This window comes from Varanus komodoensis, unplaced genomic scaffold, assembly GCF_004798865.1.
Source record: "Varanus komodoensis strain SLA01 unplaced genomic scaffold, ASM479886v1 scaffold1, whole genome shotgun sequence".
Lineage (NCBI taxonomy): Eukaryota > Metazoa > Chordata > Lepidosauria > Squamata > Varanidae > Varanus > Varanus komodoensis.
The window spans coordinates 100,527,508-100,550,176 of NW_025335268.1; the positions used below are offsets into that span (position 1 = coordinate 100,527,508).

Below are 22,669 nucleotides of genomic sequence, written 5' to 3' on the forward strand. Positions count from 1 at the left end.
ATATTAAGAACTGTATTAGTCAAGGAATAGGTTGCCTTAGGCTAAGGTTCTTGTTCAGTCTTGAAAAAAGTCTTGGCAAAATTCTTGAGAAAATGACTCTCAGCTTTTATTAAAAAGACTGTGAAATCTTTGACTAAGATGGCTTCTGCCAGGTCATTTCAATTTCGGATGCAATTAGCACCATCTTTCTATATAGGGGGAAAATATTATATGAGCTCTCCTGTGTTTGCTCTGAATGTAGGTGAGAGTTAGAGCACATTTCAAGCAAAGGCACACAAATTCTAAGGAGGTGCTTAAGAAAGCCTTGATATGGGTTATTGTAGTGGCATATAGAGCCAATCAATCAATCTGTCCTCTCTGACACTTTCTTATGCTCATGATGATTGGAAAAGGGACATCCACCCTGAAAGCATCTCTCCTGGAATGCTTGCAACCTCCTCACCTCTGCATCAAACAATCTGCACTACAAAGTTATACAGGAGGTCTATTGTCTAATTCATAATGCCATCATTTGTCCCATTGGTCATGCATTTTATATAGAGTGCTAAATGTTCCTCATATATCATCAAGAATCTAAGCAGTATTGTGTGGTGATGAGGCTGAGCCTTTAGGCTTAGGAAGAAAATAATATCCTTCAGGTCAGTCAGCTTGGAAATACCAAAAGCTCGTAATAATCTTTGAGCAACAAAGCAAGCAAGCAAGATCATTTCTAGAAACAAGCCTTTATACAAGATAACGTTAAGAGAATGATCTTGCTAGTGAACCTACCTTCCCCTTCCTGGAAACAAGGTAGTATGCACATAATATATACCAATACATATTATTTATACATGTTTCCTGCTGCTTCAGTGGGTTGTGGAATGGCATGCCCTGGGAATTTAGCAAGATTTGCAGAAGAATCTATGATCCTGGATTTCCCTGTATGCTTGCTTTGGATTCTGGATTTTGCATATTGATCCATCAAAGGTATTTGCAGCTTAAATGGGAATATGGTAGAGGACAGCTGATGCAGCACAGATGTAAAATGTGGGGGATGTCTGGGAAAGGGGGAAGTCATGAACCTCACATGTTTATCACCATGGCTTGACATGGAGCTATTACCTTCCTGGCAACCTGCACAGCTACCACATTCTTACAATGATATCTATGGTCCAGAATGGTGGCTAATCCAAAATTTGACTCAGATTTGCCAATTTGTGAATTTGCTGTTCTGTTAGAAATAATGAAGTTAACCATCCCTTGTGTGTCAGAATTGCATAGCAGATGGTGTGGCCTGAACTGGGGTAAAATCAAATGGATGAGGAATTCTGTTGGGTGCTATAAAACAGAAGAAGCATTTCCTGAAGACATTAGAAAGAGCAGAGTTATTGGAAACAACTGGAGTTGGAGAACTGATCAAATACAACAGCAGAAAGTAAATTCAGGCCCCAATTATTGTGATTCACTCTGAACACTGTATTTTTTAGTGGAAAGGTGGGATATAATGTATTGACTAAATAAAATAACAATCAATTAACCAACTAACCAATGTATCAATTCTAAAAGATGATCAAAAAGCAAAAAAGGTTAGAAATCCAATTCATATCCAGTGAAAATTTCCAGCTTTGCCAGGTAGGCACACAAAGACCTTAGCTTGTTTTTGTTACTAGGAAATGGTAGAGAGAGTATACATGAATTTATTTTAAATGTACCTGGGGAAGTAAAGTACCCCATCTAAAAGACAAATATACTGTTCGGACAGTCTCACATGACCGCGTTTCATTGTTGGAGACTTACTTGCCCTGTTTCATGTGGTACTCACTTGTCTCCAAGTGTTGCCAGCATCAGAAGAAACAAACATGCTGATATCATTGTCTGACAACTCAGTGCCAATATTTCCTGTAAAGAAAACATTGTTATAAATAATGCCACCATAAAAGAGAAGGAAAAAGAGAACCAATTCTAGAGCCTGGAACACTTGCTTCTTTTATAGGTCATCATTTTCCAATCATTTGGTGATGACCTACAGCGGTGATTTGTTAAAGCACACAGCCCATTTAATCTTTTGTATGAACAATAATGAAAGGCATTTCTGTAGTACATTCAAAAGTCTTCACATTCATTATTTGATTGCAATCCTTACAACAACCTTGTCAAACAGAGCAGTATTATTGGAATCCCATTTGCAGCTCATTTTCTTAGTCACTCCTCTCCATCAGCCCTTACTCATTACTCAGATTTAAGAACATACGGAGATGCTGAATCAGACCAAAGGCCTATTAAGTTAAGCATTCTGTTCACACAATTGCCAACCAGGTCATTGTGAGACCCACAAGTACAATATGTGTGCAGTAGCATCCTGCCTTTCATGTTCTCCAGCAACTGGTACACAGTGGTACACAGCCTTTGGTAGTGGTGGTAGTATATGGCTATCATGACAAGCTGTCCCCTTCTGTGAATGTATATAATTCATGGAAGCCATCATCATATATACTAGTGAATTCCATAGTTCCCTTGAAGCTTTTGTGTTGGATTTAAAAAGTAATAGGTTATTGCCAATGTCTGTATATAGCATTGGTAACATTTCTTACCAGAGGCTACAATAATGCCTGGAGCTGTATCGCGACTGGCGATGTTGCCTGAAGTATATGGATTCTCTGAAACCTTCAGGTGGAGATGCAGGGAACAGTAGGGCTTTGGAGAGAAAGAGAGAGCAGGGAGATGGCCATAAGTACAAGGGGGCATAAAATAGACTAAAGGAAATATTTCTTCATGCACAGTTAATTAATTTCTAGAAGTTATTGCTGCATGCAGTTGCTTGTGCTAGTGTAAATGCACTTATAAAGTTAAGTAAATACATTCCCAGGTGATAGGGCAACCAGTCTCTAACAATGATTGAATGACCACATTCAGAAGCAGTGAACAAGCAGCAGATAACTTCCACCTCCATGTACTGCTTTTGAATTTCCCTGGGAGATGTGGCCACGACTGCTGAAATATAGCCTGATGCAGCACTTCTTTCAGTCTTAATGATGGATCCAATCTACCAGGGACCTCTCCTATTAAGTGCAATCAGAGTCAAAACTGTGTACCGTATTACAGCTTTCAGCTCTCATCCACTAGTGTGCATGTGTAGCAGCTGTTACTATCACTAACTATACTAATCAGCTATGTGACAGAAAAGGTCAATGCCTTGGAATGTCCTACAGGAGCAATTGATAGGAATAAATATTTTTAAAGAAGGTTCTATGCACATAAAGCCCCTGTTTCCCCTCCCTGCATTTCAATGGTCCTTAATTGAACTGGTATATTCGTGTAAAGCCCTTGCCACACTGAAATTTAAAAAAAAAAAATCGCTTTGTTTCCTTAGATACTGATTTACAATCAGAAGCTAAGCTTCAGCTAGAAAGAAGTATTCAGTCTAAACATATGCAAGTCTATCTATGTATCAGGATCTACCAGGGGGACAGTCTAAGACTGTTTCTTTCAGTAGAGTCACTGGTAGTTCCCAGTGACCTCCAACATGGTTCTCCACTTCTTTCTTTCACATCCTTTCTGGCAATGTTCAGGCAACACAACAAGTCATGGTGGTTTCCTTGTGGATGATAGTCTGTCGTGTTGCTTGAGCACAGTCATGGTAAATTTGATCCACAGAAAGTATGACTAGAAACACTGGTTTGTTCTATGGTTTCTCCATACTACTATGGCTTCTCTTGTCTGAACTTAGAATCGTGGTTTCCACAGCCCTAGTATGCAACTACCATGGAATTCCCTGGAATGAGTCGCAACTGAAGGAGCCACTCCAGCCATCCAGTCTGTATGTGCAGACCAATGAGGAAGAAGCAGGTGACAGAATCGGGGAGGAACGTGCCTTGGGATTGGATTTCAGGCATGATAGATACATGCCAGTAGGGAAGATGGAAACCATGATAACACAGAAACTCCTTGATCATCTTCCAGGTAAATCATGGTTAAAAAATGACAGGCAGTATTGCTTGTTGTGTTGTGTGAATCTATCCTCTCTTTCACTCTGTCTGGGATAGCTGTATACTTTCATCGGGTCCTCTGAAGCTTAGGCTTGCTGTTTTTTTTCTACAGGGAGACTAGCCACCACAATCTGGAAGGAAGTGTTGGGGATGCAAAATCAGAATAAATACATCATCTAGAGAAACCACTATACAACATAGATTAGCTAGTCCAGGCCAGCAACAAGAACACGTGAGATAAGAAACCAGAATAACAGTGTGGGAGAATGGGTGGTGGTAAAAAGTGATGAGGTATGCCCCATGGGTGTGGGGAGAACTTCCTGCCTCACTCTGCCTGTTGGTAGGGCCAAACCTGGCTTATCAGTTTATCCATTTGAGTTGAGATTCACCTAGAGAATTCCTTAAATGAAAGTATTAGTGCCCTTTTAACCTGAATGTTGATTTTTCTTTAAAAATGAGAGGAAACACTGATCTCTCAAAGAACCTTACATCACACAGAGGGATTTTAAATAACTAAATGCCACCTCTAACCTCTTTGTATTCATGCTGGAGGCAGGAAGTAGGGAGATGAGGGCAGCCAAAGCAAATAATAAAACAAGGTCGCCTTTTCCTCACTGTAACCGTCTCCAAAGGCAGGCATAATCCCTCAAAGATCAAAACAATCTCAGCAGATATACATGGAAAAGGCCTACCAAGACTATGTCCCAACCTGCTATTTACTTAAGTCAATGAATACTGTAAAAGTGCTGGAAAGTGGATTGCTATTAAATGCCAATATGCTCTATGTCTGTGGATCAATTCACCTGCCTGTCTGACCCAAGGAGAGGCCCCTAAGATGTAGAGCATGGAAAACTATTAATCTCCTTCCATCCTTTACAGAAGAGGTGGACTGTCCTGAAAATCAGAATGGCGTTTGTTGTGGAAGGTGAGTGGAACAGCAGCACCAGGAGGCTGTGAATTCTTGCTGATGTGACAAAAGGCAAAGGAGAACAGAAGTGCATGAATGGGCATGTCAGTAGATAGCAATCATGTGAGTAATAGTAATAATACACTGTTACAGCAGCTGACAGCCAGGGAAGGGTCACACTGAGCAACAGGGATGATATGAAGTAAACACAATGGGCTTGAAATGCATTTGCAAATTGGAACAAGGAGCTTATATCCCTTTATAGCATTATCTCTTCTGAAGGACTAGCTGGGGAACACATTTCCTGCAAACCAAAATCATACAAACCACCTTATGACATACTTAAACGATTGAAGTAATTAACCCTGTTACCAATTCAGTATGGGGTCTCTCTCTCTACGCATTTTAAACCTTCAGATTATGCCGTCTGAGATTGCTTATGCATTTTATCTTTCCAGCATACAGTGGGAGCACTAACAAATAGAACTAATGTAATTCTTCCTTAGTCAGCTTTGTCTAGTACAGCAGGAACTGGTGAACTTTAACGAGTATGTTTGGCTTCCCTTTCTCTCTCTCTCTCTCTTTCTGATGTTTATGACAATTGTCTTCACCACTTTGGCCATCCCTCTTACACCTGTCACTTGAAAGTTTTTCTTAATGTCATAAACTATATTTATACTGGGAGAAGAGGAGAGAGCAGAAATAGGAAGTTAGGGTACTTTACCGTTGTTCTTTTTCACCCTCTCATCTAGAAAATTAGCTAGATGCAAGATAGTTTTTCGAATATTTGGCTTGTGGCAAACAGAAGAAACAAAAAGCGTTCGGAGGCTATCCTTTCCCTACCTTTGAGGGCCACAAGATGGCAGACAAATCCCTAAAGGGTGAAGAGAGAAGTGCCTTGCAGTTTTACAAACCAGTCAGGAAATTTCATGAGAGAAGAAAAGTGGAAGTGAGAGACATTTTGCAAGGTTGACACATCTCTCTAAAATTCATCTTGATCTTACTGATGCTGAGTCATGATACAGTTTCTGCTACTCTTTGCATTTATAGCCAAGAGAGTGCTCGACATTTGACCATTCATATTCTACCTTCAAAGGCTCATATGCCTGGTGCTCATATGCAAGGTTGAGTTACATATTGTGGGATATTGTTGTGACCTGCTTATATCCTAAGACTTGAGATGCACTTGTCATTCCTTCTCAGGGTTTGAGAAAATTGTCTAAGCCATCCCAAGATAATTGTCTAGGCCATCTCATGCCCATTTGCTAATGGTTTTGAGTGGAGGAAGCCAGGAGAACTGGCATAGTGGTAGTTGACTCTGTCTGTGCGCGAACACATGTACATGTGTGCTTGCAGGTGCGAATGTGGAAGGAGGAGAATGATGTGGGTACACACATGTGTTTTATTTATTTCTATGCCTCCCCACAGCAAAAATTCTCTAGGAAGTTTACACAGTCAATATGAACAGATGTCTAAAACACAGTTGAAAAAATCATAACATCAGAAAAAGTAAAAAGTTTAAAACAGCTAAGAACAGATAATAAAACCAAGCAATAACAATGAATAACAAAAAAGAGGTAGGAAATAAAAAAAGGAGAGACAGAGAAAGAGAGGTGAGGTGGGGGGGATCTCCTGAAGCTCCCAGATGACCAGGTAAATCTTTAAAAGCCTCAAAAAAGAGGGCTTCCCTAGCAGGTCACCAAATGGATGACAGATTCTGCTCCTGCTGGGCTACTGTGGAGAGGTTGTTCCATAGTTGAGGAGCTAAGGAAGTCCTCCTCCTTGCTGCCCCCTTCTGCCACTCCCTCGGAGTTGCCACTTGGAGAAAGGCCCCAGAGGTTGAGCATAGTGTCCGGGTAGATTACTGTTGGGAGAAAAGCTCTGATAGGTATTGTAGGCCTAAGATGGAAGCAGCACCTTGAATTGGAACAGGAAGCATAGGGGGCATGAATGCCAATGTGCCAGAACCAGTCTTATATGTTTGGACCTGTAGGTCCTGGTTTTTAATCTGGCTGCAACATTCTATACCAGCTGCAGCTTCTGAACCATCTTCAAGGGCTGCCCCACATAGAGTGCATTGAAATAACCCAGTTTAGCAATTACCAGAGCATAGACTACTGAAGCAAAGGCAACCTCCTTAAAATAAGGGCATAGCTGGGCCACCAGCCAAAGTTGGTAAAAGTCACTAGGAGCTTCTGATACCACTCAACCCAAATTGAGTTAGCATATAGAGAAAAGCATTGTGGCTGACAATACAACCTTCCATGAATGTTCCATTGATTTAATTTCCTTTTAAACAGTTGTCCTAAAAATTCTTTCTGATGAAACTCAAATCAGGGAAAGAGAAGCCACAAATTTTGACATGGTATGTTGTGGGAATTTCCTCACATTTTCTTCACTGTTTTCACTTATCCTGGTAGCATTGTTTGCACCCTATACCAAAGTTTCTTCCCAAGATTCTCCCCTAGTGTGCTGATGTAGAATGACACAAAGTCCAGGTAATATGGCCAACAAAGGGATGCACCTGGAAAAAGCTCACCCAGAAATATCCTTTCCCTTGAAAACAAAAAGGACTTGATTCCCATACTGGAGCTGCTAGAAACTTCCCTAATTAAGTTTTCACACAGTACTTGTGATATTGGAGGGAGGTGAAGAGGGACTCTGGTGAAAGCTGCATTTATTTTTAATAGGGCATGTCAAAGTACTGTCACTCCACAAATGAGGGGTTTTCTTCTCCTCATTCCCACAAACCACTGCTTACCAGGAGGCAATGAACTGGGTTTCCTCTTAGATCTGTGTCCGGGGCCTGTAGCAAGTGCCAGTCCCTGCCTTTATTGTAGGTGATGAAAGTTTTCCCTTGGTTGTCAATCTTCTTGTTAGCCAAGAACATTCCCTTTATCCCTGCTACCTAGGAAAAATTGACATGGCTGAAAAACAGATAAAATTGACACAGATTGTATTGTTACCTGTCAAATCTGGCTTTGGGATATGGTACATAGCCTGGATGTACAGCAGAAAAATACATCAAAGATTTCCTTATTTACCACAGGCTGGTGAGAAAGCGAAATGAAACATCCTTGTGGATTCAGAGTTCAGATACTAAGGAAGAGGGTTTTAGCAGTGAAAGACACCCCCCAGAAAAGATCTCCGACAATATAATAAATTAAATCAGATATTGTTGCCTATAGAAATAACCCTCATGCTGCAAAAGAACAGTGGTAATTAATTGAGTTCCCTCTTTCCGTTACTACAGGAATAAATTTGAGCTAAGCACTCGGGAATTGTAAAGAAGATTAAGATAGTGATCCTATGGACATCCTGTGGGCAAATGATAGGATGTCATTTTGGAGCCCTTCCTCCATCCAAACCCCTGCTGGATGCTTGCCAGCAGGAACAATACGGGTTTTTTTAAACCATATCCATCCTCCTTAAGACATCTTTCATTTGACAGTTGTCTGAAATTGTTTTCTCTAGTGGAGACAGGAACAGTGTATGAGAGTCTTTTGGATCAGTTGGTTCCATGACCTCTCCTCTCCCTGGCCCTGACATTCCCCTTTTCATGAGGTGGGAGCCCAAGCCTTAGGAGACAGAGCCATTCTCTTCTATTGCTTTCCTGCCTTCCCCCGCAATGAAGGAACCCAGAAGTTCCATTTGGCTATCATACTTCATAGCTGATGATAGATTCACCCATCAAAAGATTAGGCTAACCTCACCCCAAGTAATCTGCCCAAGCCAGTGAGTGGAATCACATCCCCACAGTCATATTCCTTACTCGTTCTGGTTTCTGAAGAAACAGTCCTATCACCATCATCACCAGCAGCAGCAGCAGAAACTCTCTTGGGTTTAAAAGAGAGTTCAATGAATAAAACAGATAGAAGGAAACAAGTTCAAGACCCTTGGATTTACTTATTTATTTATTTGCTTGTTTTGGAGGGGAGGCAGGGAGTGACAATGTTCTGCTGTAAATAAAACTGAACAGGATGCAAGAAGAAACATGAAAAACAGCTTGGCTTTGTCAGACAAGCTTGGCTTTCTCTATGTGCTGAAAATCAATAGCACAATATCTACAGCAGCATGAGGCACGCTCTGTCATTGTGCCAATTGCTGCTTTTGCAGTGGGATAAGGAGGGAGGAGACTTTTGTCTTTCAGTGGGTTGTTTCTGGTCCCTGCATCCTGCACTGTTTCCTTGCCGGGGCGTACAAGAACTGATACATAATGTCACCCATGGGGCTTTTTTCCTTCTCAGCTGTGATTGTTTAATTGGCACCTGACTGCAAAGGAAAAAAGAAAAAGGAAAAGTTACTTGAGTTTCAACTTCCATCATTAACGATTAGCTCAAGAAAGAACATGAATAGAGCTGAAAATGAGAACAGTTCCTCTCTTAACAGGTGGGGCAGGCTGCTGAAAGATCGAAGAAGTGCAAAGCTTTCTGCTTAGTGAGATCTGGTGAGATCCACTGATGTTATAGCATGTATTGGCATGGTGCCCATGGCCAAGCAATTTCGATAAACAGTCCTGGACAACAATACATGAAACACAAACAGGAGGACAATAGTGAGTCGCTCTCTCTGATTTCTGTGCTCCGGAGAAGTATATGTATCAACTTACAAATGGCTTCCCCTGTGTGAATAGATGCTGGAAAGGGTAATCTCAGCATACTTGTTCACACACGCACATCTAAAGAGAGGGGGAGAAAGACTGAGGAAAATACTGCCAATGCAACTGTTGGCAGTATTCTAATGCAACTTCTAATGCAACTGTTCTATATACCATCAGATTCCTGAGAAACTGGACTTTTTGAAAGTTATTGGGCTGTTTTCCTTCCCTTTTGGAAATCTGTAGATTTGACAGCCTCTGCTCGACCAAAGGCCAGAAGATTCAGTGTACAAATAATCCTGAAAGCAGAATGAGACAATCAGCTCAGACACAGAAATCATTCTTTCTGGACTCTCCCGCCATTCCTTGACCAGGAGAATGGTGGGTTCTTCAAGCACCCTAAACTAGCATAGTTGCTTTAGGTGCTGTAGCAGATGGAACATCTCAATATTGAGGTAAGGTTCACCTGACAGTCCTGTCAGCTTCATAAGTGGCATGGGTAGAGACTCTACTTGGTCCTTTGCCTAGTGTAGAAAATTGGGCCAGAAAAATCATCTTGGATTGAAGAGTAAAGCCTTGAACATTGCCAAGGTCATTTGCCATAATGAATGAAATCATTCCACAGTGAAATAGACACACCTTCAACTTTTGTGTGGGGTGGTCTTGGTGGTAGGTCTAGTAAATTTTAAAGACAAAATGATATGTGGCCACTCAACCTCACTGTTTGTAGAATGATGAAATAGGTCCACACCAACCAACCATTGGCTCTTTGTGGAGGAGGTAAAACTGGCTGGCTGGCTGGCTGGCTATAAACCAGGACTACCAAAGTGATCAAAGAGAAACAGGACGGCATGCAATGTAGCACCACAGAGAACACCCATGTAGTTCCACAGTAGCGATGTTCTGCACCTCCACGGAACCTGGTTCGTGCCTGTCCCTTGCTGAGGAACCAATCCAAGTACAGACAAAGCCCACGAGCATTTATGGATGCCACCTGAATGCAACACGCTCAGGCAAGAGCACAGCCCGATGCACTTGTGCAGTCCCCTCTGCCCCTGGCATAAGCCTTCTGCCCACCTACATGTCCCAATTATGGTCCATCGGTATTGTCCACACATGTGCTTGCCAGTGCCGGGCCACCCCTGCTTGTCTCTTTCTGGAAAAGCCTCCTCCCTTCAGCACAGTGGGATGCATTCTGCACAAATCCACTGAGCTTCCATTTCATGTGTGTGGAAGGATTTCATCTGCGTAGCTGGTGCACGGGAAGTCATTATAGACAACACAACTTAGTTCCCGGTGAGTGGTCCACAAATGCTGCAGCACGCTTGCCAGATACTTGGACTCATGATTGCTACCCTCTGGACCAGAGTCTGTGAAGCCAAAACAAGGGACTCCAACAGGTTTCCAGCAGACCTTGCACATCCTTATTCCCTAGTGGCTAGGCTGGGATTTCACATACATGGGCAGATGTCCCATCACTTCTTTCACATATTTATGGGAAAAGTTCTGCATTGACAGGAAATAAGGACCAGTCCTGCAAATAAGATAACAGAGCTGAGCAAGGAGCACAATCTGATTCTGGTCCTATAATTATTGATGTACCAGCAAACCTAGACATGGTCTTACAAGAGCAGCATTTTTCAACAAACATCAATGGGTAATATTTGGAATTGTAAAATAGTCATATATTACTACTAGTTTTTCCCACAAACTCCTCCTATTTCTTTCTAATTCATCATTTAAAAAAATCTATCTGTTTTCTGTCTTCATTCACCCCTAAGCGCTCATCATTCATAGCAATCCTATTAAGAGGCTTGTATGGGATGGCTTTCGGTTTACTCCCAGCCAGAACAATCAGACTGAAGGGAACACTTTGTGCTAGCCTTGGTGTCAGCCAATATTCTTTCTATCTAGGCAATCAGCAGATACGACATGATCGGTCTGATCACATCAATTTCAATCTGGACCACCATGAGCTGTCAGTCTAATAATACAGGCACTTTTTGTTTGATGCCTCTACCTCCTCCTCTTCTCTGCTAGTCATCTGCCCCTGCATCAAACACACACTTTTCGGATTTAGAAAACCTTTACATAATGCAGTGAAGCCACTCCACAACCTGATAGTAATAAGAGACAACAGCCCTTTCAACAGCCTGCCAAGGCTCTGGAGGGATTAATGTATCATTTAAAAAGAATCCTCCTTCTCCATGTGATCAGGAAATAGCATGCCTATTCCCCCACAACCTTGTCTGCTTTTAAACATTGGCCATTCAGGCTTTCCACTTTGACATTTGACTTTGAGCTGACAAGCACCTTGAGACAACCAAGTCAAAATCAATCCACCTGATGCCATTCAAATTTGGGTACACAGTACAGGGAGTCCTCTTGATCAAGGAACTCAGTGTCCCTGTGCTTTGTCGCTAGAGAGCAGGGATGGCCAAGTGCAGGCCGGTGGGCTTTGTCCCTTCTGCTTTATGAAGTGAACTGACCTGATTTGCACTTCTCACATTAGCAGGTGGACTGGAATAGTTTTCCCCTCTATAACCATGTCACTTTTCTTAACCTGTGACAGAGTTTTGAGTTCAAAAACATACCCAAATATGCATAAAATATGCATACTCCTGATTAAAATGCAAACAGCAAGGTCAATTTCATGGAAAAATGTTAGCACCATTGTTTTGGTGTACTTTTTAAATTATAGACAGATATTGGAAATGGGACAGAAGAGTTTTCTGAATACATGGGAAACTAACGCACTGGAAATAGATTCATCCATTCCTTGTTGCACAGGCTGGAAATTGCTCACACTTCACTATAACATGTTTAAATTTTATTTAAAACCTGGGTGCATTTTGTCAGTCATTGAGAAGCAAAATGTGCTTCAACTTTAGGGACTGTCATGCATGGAAGACTGCGACCCCAGCAGAGTTCCTACAGAGAGGGTGTAAAGCTATATAGCATGCTGTGGAGATACAAAGACTTGGGAGGGGCATAGCTCAAAGAGGCTGACTTGCATGTCGGAAGTCCCACAATCAATCTCTACCATTCACATTTGATCAGAGAGTAAAAGGTAGGGAAAATGTCTCTGCCCAAGAGTTGGAGAGTCACTGTGAGTCAGAATAGGGATTCTTGGTAGGACAGTTTAAAATAGGGGTAGCTTAAGGTTGCCTGTGCCTCCCTGCACCCACCAGCCTCTGATTTGGTTCTCAGTGCCCTTGACGGGGCACCCAAAAATCCAAATAAATTCCTTCATTTATTTACTGCATTTCCATATCTCCCAATAGCCAAGGCTCCCTGAGTGGTTTACAAAGATTAAAAATGTTAAAAATAGAGCATTATACATAGTATTAAAACACTTTGTGTACACACATATAACAACACACACACACACACACTTCCTTTTTCTCACACACACTTTTAGCAATTTTAAATGCCATAATAAGTATATCCAAGATGTGATTAAAACCTTATCAGACATTGCCAAAAGTCTGAGAGTAGACGCAGGTACCAAAAATATAATGTTGGCACCATGGGGGCCTTAGTGGGGAAACCATTGCTTAATTGGGAAGCCCTCTCTGAGCAAAAGCCTTCTACTTCACAGTCACTTTCTGAGCATCCCTCAGGAGCACCTAAAGGAGACCCTTAGGCAATGAACTTAGTAAATGAGTAGGTTTATGCCAGGAAAGATGCTTCATCACATATCATGGTACCAAGCCATCGGCCAAAACTGACACATTGAATTGGGCCCAGAAATATACAGGCAGCTAGTGCAAGTGGGGCAGAATTAGTATTATGAGTTGGACTTCTTTTGTCTTTGTTATCAGCCCAGCTATAGCTTCTGACCTGTCTTAAAATGCAACCATGCATAGAGCTGATTGAAATAATTTAATTTGAAGTTACGAGAGGGTGCCAGGTTATCCTTGTCTAGATAGGAGCATTGCTAGGCCACCAAAGAAGTTGGTAGAAGGTATTCTGTTTCACTCCTGCATCTTAAGTGGCACTCCACTCCTGAGTTTTAAGTAACAAAGATGGTTCCAGGCAAACTCCCAAGCTACAAATGTGCTCCTTCACGGAGAATGTAAACCCACCCAGAAATTGTTGCTTTGCTGGAAAAGTTGCTTATTCCCACTTTAAGCAAAGGTGAGCATGATGGTGGTTTGCCATGTCCAAATGTCAGCCTATATGCTTTGCATTTTGGATACAGTAGTTTCTAGGTTATTACCATTGTACTTGAACTTTCAAGTATATTGATAAAAGTGGAAAAGCTGGTTTTTATTTGCACATTAAAATCATATTAAAATGCTGTAAAAATGGTGTATCATCTCAAAATGAGTCCCGAACAGAAAGGTAATAAATTGCTTCCAAAGTTCCTCAGACTTGGGTTTTGATGAATGTATAAGGTGACTAAGCTATATAAACTGTTGAGTATGCATAAAGAACAAGGATACTTAGAAGGCATTGTGCAGTTATTCTTTTTCCCCTAACAGGTTTTCTACAATAAGAAAAAAATACAGTAGAAGCAACAGGAAAAAGATTACAAGTAGCAAATGATGCTGGTATTTGCTCCCTCCCCACCAAAAGAATCAGTCAATGAGATAGGGGGATTATGTATTAAAAGACTCATCTGAAAGTTCTCCATGTTTTTGTGTTTCAGATCTATCTTCTCTTAGATTGTACTGACATGGACATGACCTATTCAGTATTAGACATTTCAACAGCAGGCAGTTTCCCTTGAGTCCAAGCTATCGAAGGTTTTGTAAAGCAGTATCAGCATGGTGCATTGAAGACAACAGGTAGCTGTCGGATGAGAATGAAGGTCCAGGTAATATGTTCTGGATGTCCACCTTGAGTAATGTTACATATCGAAGGTCTCCCATCCTTCACTCATAAATGCCAAAACATGACACAATAATGTACACCATTGTCACATACCTCATAGAGGTCTATCATCACATTGCCTTCAAGGTCTCGGCTACTCTTGACATTCTCCAAGGCCAGCGTGAAGTAGACCCCTCGGGTATCAGAGATGTAAAGATTGTACGTATCATTCTGGTTCCATTCCTGAACTGCAGCAAACACCTGATTTTCATCAGTGCTGATAACATGCATGTCCTGGGGGAGAAAGCACAGAGGGGCATGATCACTGGGCATCTTGCTTGCCACTGCTCCAAGAGCAAGGCAGGTAATCCTCTTGGAGCAAAGCAGAGATTCATTATGGAGTCTAATCAGAAACCAAAGCCAATCTACTTGCATGTGCACATGCATATTTTACACATTCTCTCTTCAGCAAATATATGCAGAGTAATAATGAATTGAGGACATATTAAGTGAACGTTTACACTGGTGATCGTACAGTAGCAATGCAGAGATGAGGACATTTGTTATAGGGTATGTAGAATATTAATTTTTGTGTGTGTCCTTCAACAATGTGAGAATTTTTGCAATTAGGAATCAATGTGCATTTTAAAAAAATGAGTGGGGAGGGAACTATCCAGGAATGCAAGCAATGCTATATGCAGTCTAGTAGGCAATGAGCTTGTCCCTGTAAAGTTTCAAACTGAAGCTTAGATGTGCAGAGGGAGAAAACCTGTGTAGTATTCAAGTGAACTAAAATGGGAGCTAGCTAGCCATAAATAGCAATGTACAAATGCTATTAGATGTTCATGATATGTCCTGAATTGTTTTGTTTCAAAGTTCCTTATATTGTTTATGTTTGCGGTTAAGAGAATATTGTGGGTCTAAACAACCATGTTGCTACTTTAATCCTCAGCTACATATTGCTTGTGATGATTCTTGTAAAGCATTATTTTAATTACTCATAAAGATTCCTTGCTGGCAGGGGAAGCCCTAAATTTCTGATGCCACGATGATATTTTGCTTTTTTCCAAAACATAAACTCACACTCTTAATGTCTAATTAATACCTACATTTCACTACAGGTGGTCTAAACACACTTTTTCTGGGAGATACATAATATTTTTTGGTGATGCAAACTGGAGCTAAAGAATTAGCAGGAAATTATTACTGTCCTTGTAGAATTCAGGCACTTCTATAGAAAAATGAAAGTGAGATTGACTTGCACTGATGAGATAAAGTCAACAGATTTGTTCATCTATTTTTAATAACATTCAAGAAGGCCTTTCAAATATTTTCATCCAAGCAGCCAAACTCTACATGGAGAGAGAACAAATCCATGCAAAGCAACTCCATCCTTCTTATCATCCCCACTTGCTCTACCCCATCTTTGCACACTGAGACCAAAAGTCTGAAATGTGATTCTTCATGCCAGGAAACCTGCACAGAAGGGGTTTCAGTCATGTGAAGCAGTCTTAGTGTGTGCATCCAAGCATGCAAAGAGCTTCGGTCTCGGTGTATACCAAGTATCAAGCTTGCTCCTAACCAGCTTCCCAAGCCTGTTGCCCTCCAGATGTTTTTGCCAGTTGTCAAGGATGATGGAAACTGTCATCTGAAACATTTGGATGTATCAGGTTAGGGAAGGCTGTTTTGAATAGCTATCTGTTAAATAATTTTTGGTACTGCAATGAAAGATAGATGCTTCTCAGGTATGTTAGTTCAGTGTTCATTGCTTGCAGAAAATCAGGCACTTTCTCTTATGCTGTCTGTGTTTAGGCAGTAAGAAGGAAGGAATACTTTGTCCTCTTGGTTGCTTTGAGCTGACATTGGTTTTCTGCCATTTCCCCCCATTCTTTATGCACTCACTATATTACTAGGCTGAGGGATTGTCAGCAAACTTATCATGTGCAACAAATACCACTCAGATGCAGCACATAATGCAGTCCTTATTCTTTCTGTCAGATTTAGTAATTTGCCTGTTATTTCTGCTGGGTAAATCATCCCATGAAACAATCTTTCTGCTGACATGGAGAAGCTAAACACAGGGGGATGAAGGGGGAAGCTCTATCATCAACCTTTTGTCAAGAGAAATAAACAAGTCTCCTGCCTTTTCAAAGAAGCAAAGTAAAAGCTCTCCCTCAATTAGTGAATTCTAATTGAATTCACCACCAACATTGGCTTTGACACTTTCCCTAAATGTCTACCTACAAAAACATCACAACACCAGCCTTCAGCACTTCTCAAGCCTGTGGTCCTACTTAGGATTAATATGCAATCCGTCCGCTTGGCCTTTATGTCCTTCCAAAGAGAAAGGTATAAAGAGCAATATTATGCACATGAATTTGATTGGATGACTGGAGAGGGCTAAAGGTCAATGCTTGCTGAATCACCAAAAAGCTGCAAATGCTCTTTTCTCAGCTGATCAGGAGAACTTGGCCTTTTGGAAAATTTAATGGCAGACACAACTATCTGATTTATAATCTCAGTTGCAGATAAGACAGCTTTTTGTTGGAGTCTCTTTACTGTTGATGCTTTGTTTTATTCCATGGATCCTAGGTTCTGTTGCCCTCATCACCCTTTGATTAAAAGTTAATGGTGAGCATAGATTCTCCCCATCCCTACAGAATGTGTAACCATATAAATGATCTTGCAGGATAATGAAGTTCAGGTATATAAAATACAGGTCATATTAGTGGTTGGCAACACACCACCATCCAACCATACTAAATTTGCATAAATGACAACAAGGAAAGAAATGTGTTGAAGTGGAATTCTGTTGCAGCAGCACGTTTTAAGTACTCAACCTTCCACACTACTACATACACAGTGCTAATTATATCTGTACAGGGACCAATTTAAACAACACATAACTGCTATCTTTTTTATGCCAATGAAGGAAACAATTTTCACATTACTTGTAGATGAATGGTTCCAGTTTGAGTTTTCCTTTAGATTCCTTCAATTTAAAGGAATCTAAAGTGGGGAGAGAGACTGGGATACAGATGCTAGCCCTGCCCCTCAACATCATCTTTACAGAACTTCATGCAGTTCAGGGAAAGTTTGGAAATAGTAGGAAGCGACACAATTTCCATTCCACTTGGGATGGCAGCCTTGATAGAATACTCTGGCGCCATAAACCCAATTGGCCTAAATATCTGAGGCCTTCCAGACATGCATGGGGACTGCTCTCTAGGCCACCGTGCATTCAGCATGGGAGTTTGAAGGGATTTTCTAAGCACTTTCAGCTGAACACAGTCAGAAGTCGCTGCATAAACAGGATACTGATTAGGCAAGGTTCATCATTGCACAAAGGATTCAAAGCAGGATGTGTGTGCTTCCCTGCTCTCCGTCCACCACTTTCTTGCTGTGGAAAGCACTTATGGTTTATGGTTCCATAGTATCCTATGAATATTTCTATGCCATTTAGAATGGCAATGGTAGGCCATCTACCATTTCCAGTCTTTTCTGGAAATGCATAACTGCAGGGGACACATCAGCCTTGTTGGCAACCAGCAAAACTTGAGAATATATTCCTGAGTGTATTCTACAGGCCACAGGAGTTCCACAGCAGCTGGATCGGTATGGAATAGTTGTCTGAGACTAGGAAGATTGGCTTTCACTATCTTAAAGAATAGCCAGTCAGCGTGCAAATCTTTCACATACTGCACTAATATGAGTTCTTACTCCAAGTGCCAGAAAACATATCTCTAGAAGACTAGAGACCATGAACCTACTGAATCTTTCTTTCATCCAGCTAAGAGTGCCTTATGTAACATAGGAAGTAGGTCCACAGTCTTATCACCCACTCTTAATGGTGACAAGACAACTACAACCTATAACTTGCTCCAGAGCTAAGTGCTGCACAATGATTGTGCTAAAGAGAACACTCTAAGAAATACAAGACTACAGGAAAGAGGAAGGGATACAAGAGGAAGAGTAATGTTTAAGGGAAGATTGTGAGATTGGACAGCAAAGCCTCAGAAGAAGATATATATTCTTTGCCTTTCTTTAAATAGCTTCCAAGTGCATGTGCTAATACACAGTGAGTTCTGGAGAAGAGAAACAGCTAGGGAGAAGCTATGGATTCATGAAAAAGGAGATACAGTGCAAAGATTGAGCACAAAGAAAGTTATGGACACAATGATGAAGACAAGAGGACAGATAAGGAGAAAGTGTGTAGCTAGATAAAAGAGTGGAAATATATTTTAAAGCAAAACAAAACAAAGTATTTGATGTATTAAAAAATGGAAGCCCATGAAAATAATGCCACAAAGGAAAAACCAGATTAAAAGCATGATAAATGAGCAGCAGGAAAGCTGAGACCGAATGTGAACAAGAAGTTCAAAATGTTATAAGGGAGGGAATAGGAAGAAGTTACAGGAGCATCAAGAGAAATTCTTTCAAGATGAAAGAAATAATAGCAAGCTTAGAACAATCATTCCAGAGAGACCAATATGCAATAGAAACAGAAAAATAGTAGGAGCAAAAGTCTCATTTTGTGCTCTTTCTAAATACTCACATCTGCTGACTTCTTTCACTCACGTTCTCAAATATATTCTTATTTCTATCTTCTGCAATATTCCATTCTTTCATGGGATGCTGTTTTCAGCTGAAACAGATCTTGTATTTTCCAACCAAGCTTTTAAAAAATTATCTTTCTCTATGGCCATTCCTTTTCTATTACCAAACCTTGTAGCTTTGAAACTATTTGTAAACTGAGGACAAGAAGTGCTGAGGTACTGAGGATGAGAGTTCCAACTTTTATGGGAGAAGGTTCATTCCCCAGACATTAAAACCAGAGGCTGGTGTCATAAGTATCCCATTTCCCATATACCCATTTTTCAGTATATATTCTATATAAAATGGGGCACTTGTTACATGGTGGTAACAGAAATATAATTATACAAGAATCCACTTTGGTAAATTCTGCAGGTAGACACTGTCAAACCTATTTTGCAAAAACACAGTGATTGCTGCAGCACAGAAAGTCTAATCTTGCTCTACAGGGCTGCTGAATTTGTTTGTTTTTTGTTTTGTACCTTTGTTTACTCTTTCATTAAATTGTATCTACCACTTCTATTATTTGTTATAACAGTAAGTTTTCACAGTGAACTGATTGATTGATCTGACCTAGTAAAGTATTGGCTTTCTTCCCTGGTGATTCTGCCTTTGGAGGGGCCAAGCATATCCTAGTTATGCAGATATACTAAAGATCAAATATCCTGGTGTCTGCTGATTGCTATTAGTTAAAATGCACGTTTACTTGAGTTCAAAACCTCCATGTTAAACTTGCACTCTTTCTATGAGATTTGGAAGTCACTCACATTTGCACTAGTTTTTTTCTGATATTGTGATTCACAGAATATATCTCATTCTCACCACATTAAAAGCACAAAATAGCATCATTTCCTTTCCCCTGAACTGTCAGAAACATCAAGAGAAGAGATCCAGTAATCAAGCTACTTTGTCTAGGCAGCAAAATTCCACATGCTGCTGTGGTCTCTAAGAACCCTTTACACCATTGATTTTATTTGGGCAAAGTAATTGAGCAGAAACAGATTAAAGAATCTCTAGTCATAAAGGGCCTTGCTTGTTTCATTTCCTTTTGACTGTGCTGGGCTTTGTTCATTTTTAATAAAGGCAGCCACCTGCTTTGATAACAGCATCCTAAACACACTTTTTGCACTGTAACTCCATGCATACAGATTTGGCTGCTAACCCTTTGAAGATGTTGCAAGATTGTAATGTAGTCTCAAATACCACCTCAGTTGTGGATTGGACAGCAGCTGCCTCTTGTGCCAGGTGTAGGAATGTATGAGATTTCAGCTTGGAGGGTGAAAATTTGATCGATTATTCTAGTTCAAATCCTGCAGATTTTGTTCTATTTCTTCCCACTGGCATTACATCAGATGGGTTCACAGGGCATGGAAGAAAGCAAAGCAAAGCAAAGAAACCCCTCTGCGCTGTTTCAAGGATTTTCGTTCAAACTTACTGATCAGATGAACATGTGATAGCTGGGGCAGTGTGTTTCCCTGCTCCCTGCTGCTTCTGGTCTCACCATGCATCCTGGCAGCCCCCATGAGTTAAAGACTTACCTTTACCTTATTCTTGCCTATGGACCACAGCAGCCTCCTCCTGACTCTCCTGAATATACTTGCATGTCTGCAGTGTTTCCCAGACCCCCTAACAGAGATTTGTAATAAATGCAAATAGACACTTTAACAGAAACGCCCCCGCACTCCTCCCTCTGTGTATTTTTGTTCTGTCCCCCCCGCCCCCCGCCCGTCTCCAAAAGGGAGATGACGACATCTCTCATGCCTCAGTGAGCAATGGTACATCCAGGCTGCTAGGGGCAGTAGTGATCAAAGTGTGGAAGCAGTCACTTCTGCAGATGCTCTTGCCAGGGGAGATTTCCATATCAACACTGGTGAAGTGGCAGTCCTGGGTCTGAACAACCAGTGAAACTGTGGTGAAGTGTAGGAACCTTAGAACAGACTGTTGATTCTCTGTGGTTTTGCTGTGGCTTCTCATGTGATCTGCCCAATCTGTAGCAAGCTGAGCCAGTACATGGATTCTGGTTTTATTAATGGTGGCAATTTGCAGAGAGGATTCTGGGGTAGGTGAGCTGAAATTGGCACATATGGTGTTGTAATTTCCATCTTTGTTATTGGCAATCTAGCAAAAGGACATATAATCACAAGCCTAAACAGCCCCACAGAAGCCTTCTTGTAAATATTCTTGTCTGTTCCTTCCTTTCCACAACTCTCCTTCATCTGGCTCAACAAAACATATGCCATACTGGTAAAAGAATTTATCAGTACCCCAATTCATCTTCACTCATGAATGCCTTCCACCCTGAAAAAAGGGCAAACTGTTTCCAGACTTGAGAACAAAATATGATAACCATTTACTGGAATGGAAATGCTATGGAATTCCATTCAGCTTGAAAAAAGCCTCATTACCAGTATTGTAATCCCTTGCTGGATGGCAAGAGGGACTACTGAGTATTGTATGGAAACTGGCATTCAATATCCAAGGAAACTGCTTGGGAAATATTTTATACCAGTTATTTCTACAAGGAGTTAAATTAACTAGCAAATGCTTCACCCAGGAACAGGAAAGAAATGCTACAAATATACCAAGATGGAAGACCTAGGGATAGTCTTGGAAAGGTGGGGAAACATTCCCGTCATATGGAAGAGAAGCTGCTAACCAATGCTCTGTCTCATTCCCCTGTCCTGCTCGACTTGGAGGGTATTACAATTTGGGGAAGCAAATGGTGGAGAGTATGTTGTGACTCTGGCTATTATGCTGCGTCCCTTGGCCAAATTGGATTCACACACACATATTCTAGTCTAAGTAGGCTACCTGCTACTGTAATTAAAGGCAAGACAACACAAGAGGCTATGGGCTTGTAAAAATGGCCATAACATTCCCGTTGGACTTTAATCACTGTTACAGGGCTGAAGTCCATAGTAAACAGTCTCCCTCTGTTTTTCACAGAAACTGGAGGTGGGCAAATGAAGACCTGCACCTTTGAGAAGGTGATCATCTCAGTACAAACAGCCTAATTCCAAATAGCCCATGGCAGCTGCAATTTGGCATTTCCAAGTGACCTTTAGCACAACCATTACAATACCTGGCTGAGAAAGGGTTTTATGACTTTTTAAACATCTCTCACAAATAAACACTTGTCTGACTGTGATATGATTTGACAGGATAAATCCTCCTCAGGCATTTCAAATCCTCAAGGTTTCAGTCTATGTCAAAATCCCTTAAGGGCAATAATTTTCTGAACCCTCTGGTTGGATTTAGGAAGCTCAGATGGGTCTAAACAGTCAAAGAGTAAGTGCTTATACTTTAAAAACAAATTAAAAAGGACCCCTGAATGTGCATGTATAGACTGAAATTTTTAAAACCTCTATTTCTAAACAGTTGGAGAAGTCAAGGGTACTGCTATTACCATGACCAAGTGTCTCAGTGTCACTTAACTTCCTGTATCAACTGTCTCCAAGCCATTGCAAATCGAAAAACTGCAAAACCTTGAATCTGGCAAGCAATTTCATAGACCATGTTCCTGAATCATGGTATAATGAATCAAATCCTTTTGTATAGGGAACAAAAGTCCTTAACAATGATTGTCCTGTCTTGCTCATTTTTCTTAAGCAATGAATTGAAATCAAAAACCTCAATCTTCTAAATGAAACTTGCTTTCTCCTGACTGACAGATTTTACTTGGGTTCCTTAAAAGGTTCAGCCCCAGAAGACCATGATATCCTTTCAGGCTCCACTGGTAATATTTCAATGTGTTTAATTAGGGACGCTGTGAATCAGACACACAAAAGC

At 40.9% G+C, this 22,669-nt stretch overlaps 1 protein-coding gene across 3 annotated transcripts in view; it reads right to left on the bottom strand.

The window, feature by feature from the left end:
- Positions 1-22,669, bottom strand: part of LOC123027417 (VPS10 domain-containing receptor SorCS1-like) — a 435,900-nt gene that overhangs the window by 70,011 nt on the left and 343,220 nt on the right. For all 3 annotated transcript variants that reach the window (XM_044438294.1, XM_044438303.1, XM_044438286.1), the window contains 4 exons: positions 14,402-14,581; positions 7,634-7,780; positions 2,571-2,673; positions 1,802-1,878 (listed from right to left, as the gene is read on the bottom strand). In XM_044438294.1, the coding sequence (XP_044294229.1) occupies positions 1,802-1,878; positions 2,571-2,673; positions 7,634-7,780; positions 14,402-14,581 (507 nt within the window). The remainder of the gene's footprint in view (positions 1-1,801; positions 1,879-2,570; positions 2,674-7,633; positions 7,781-14,401; positions 14,582-22,669) is intronic.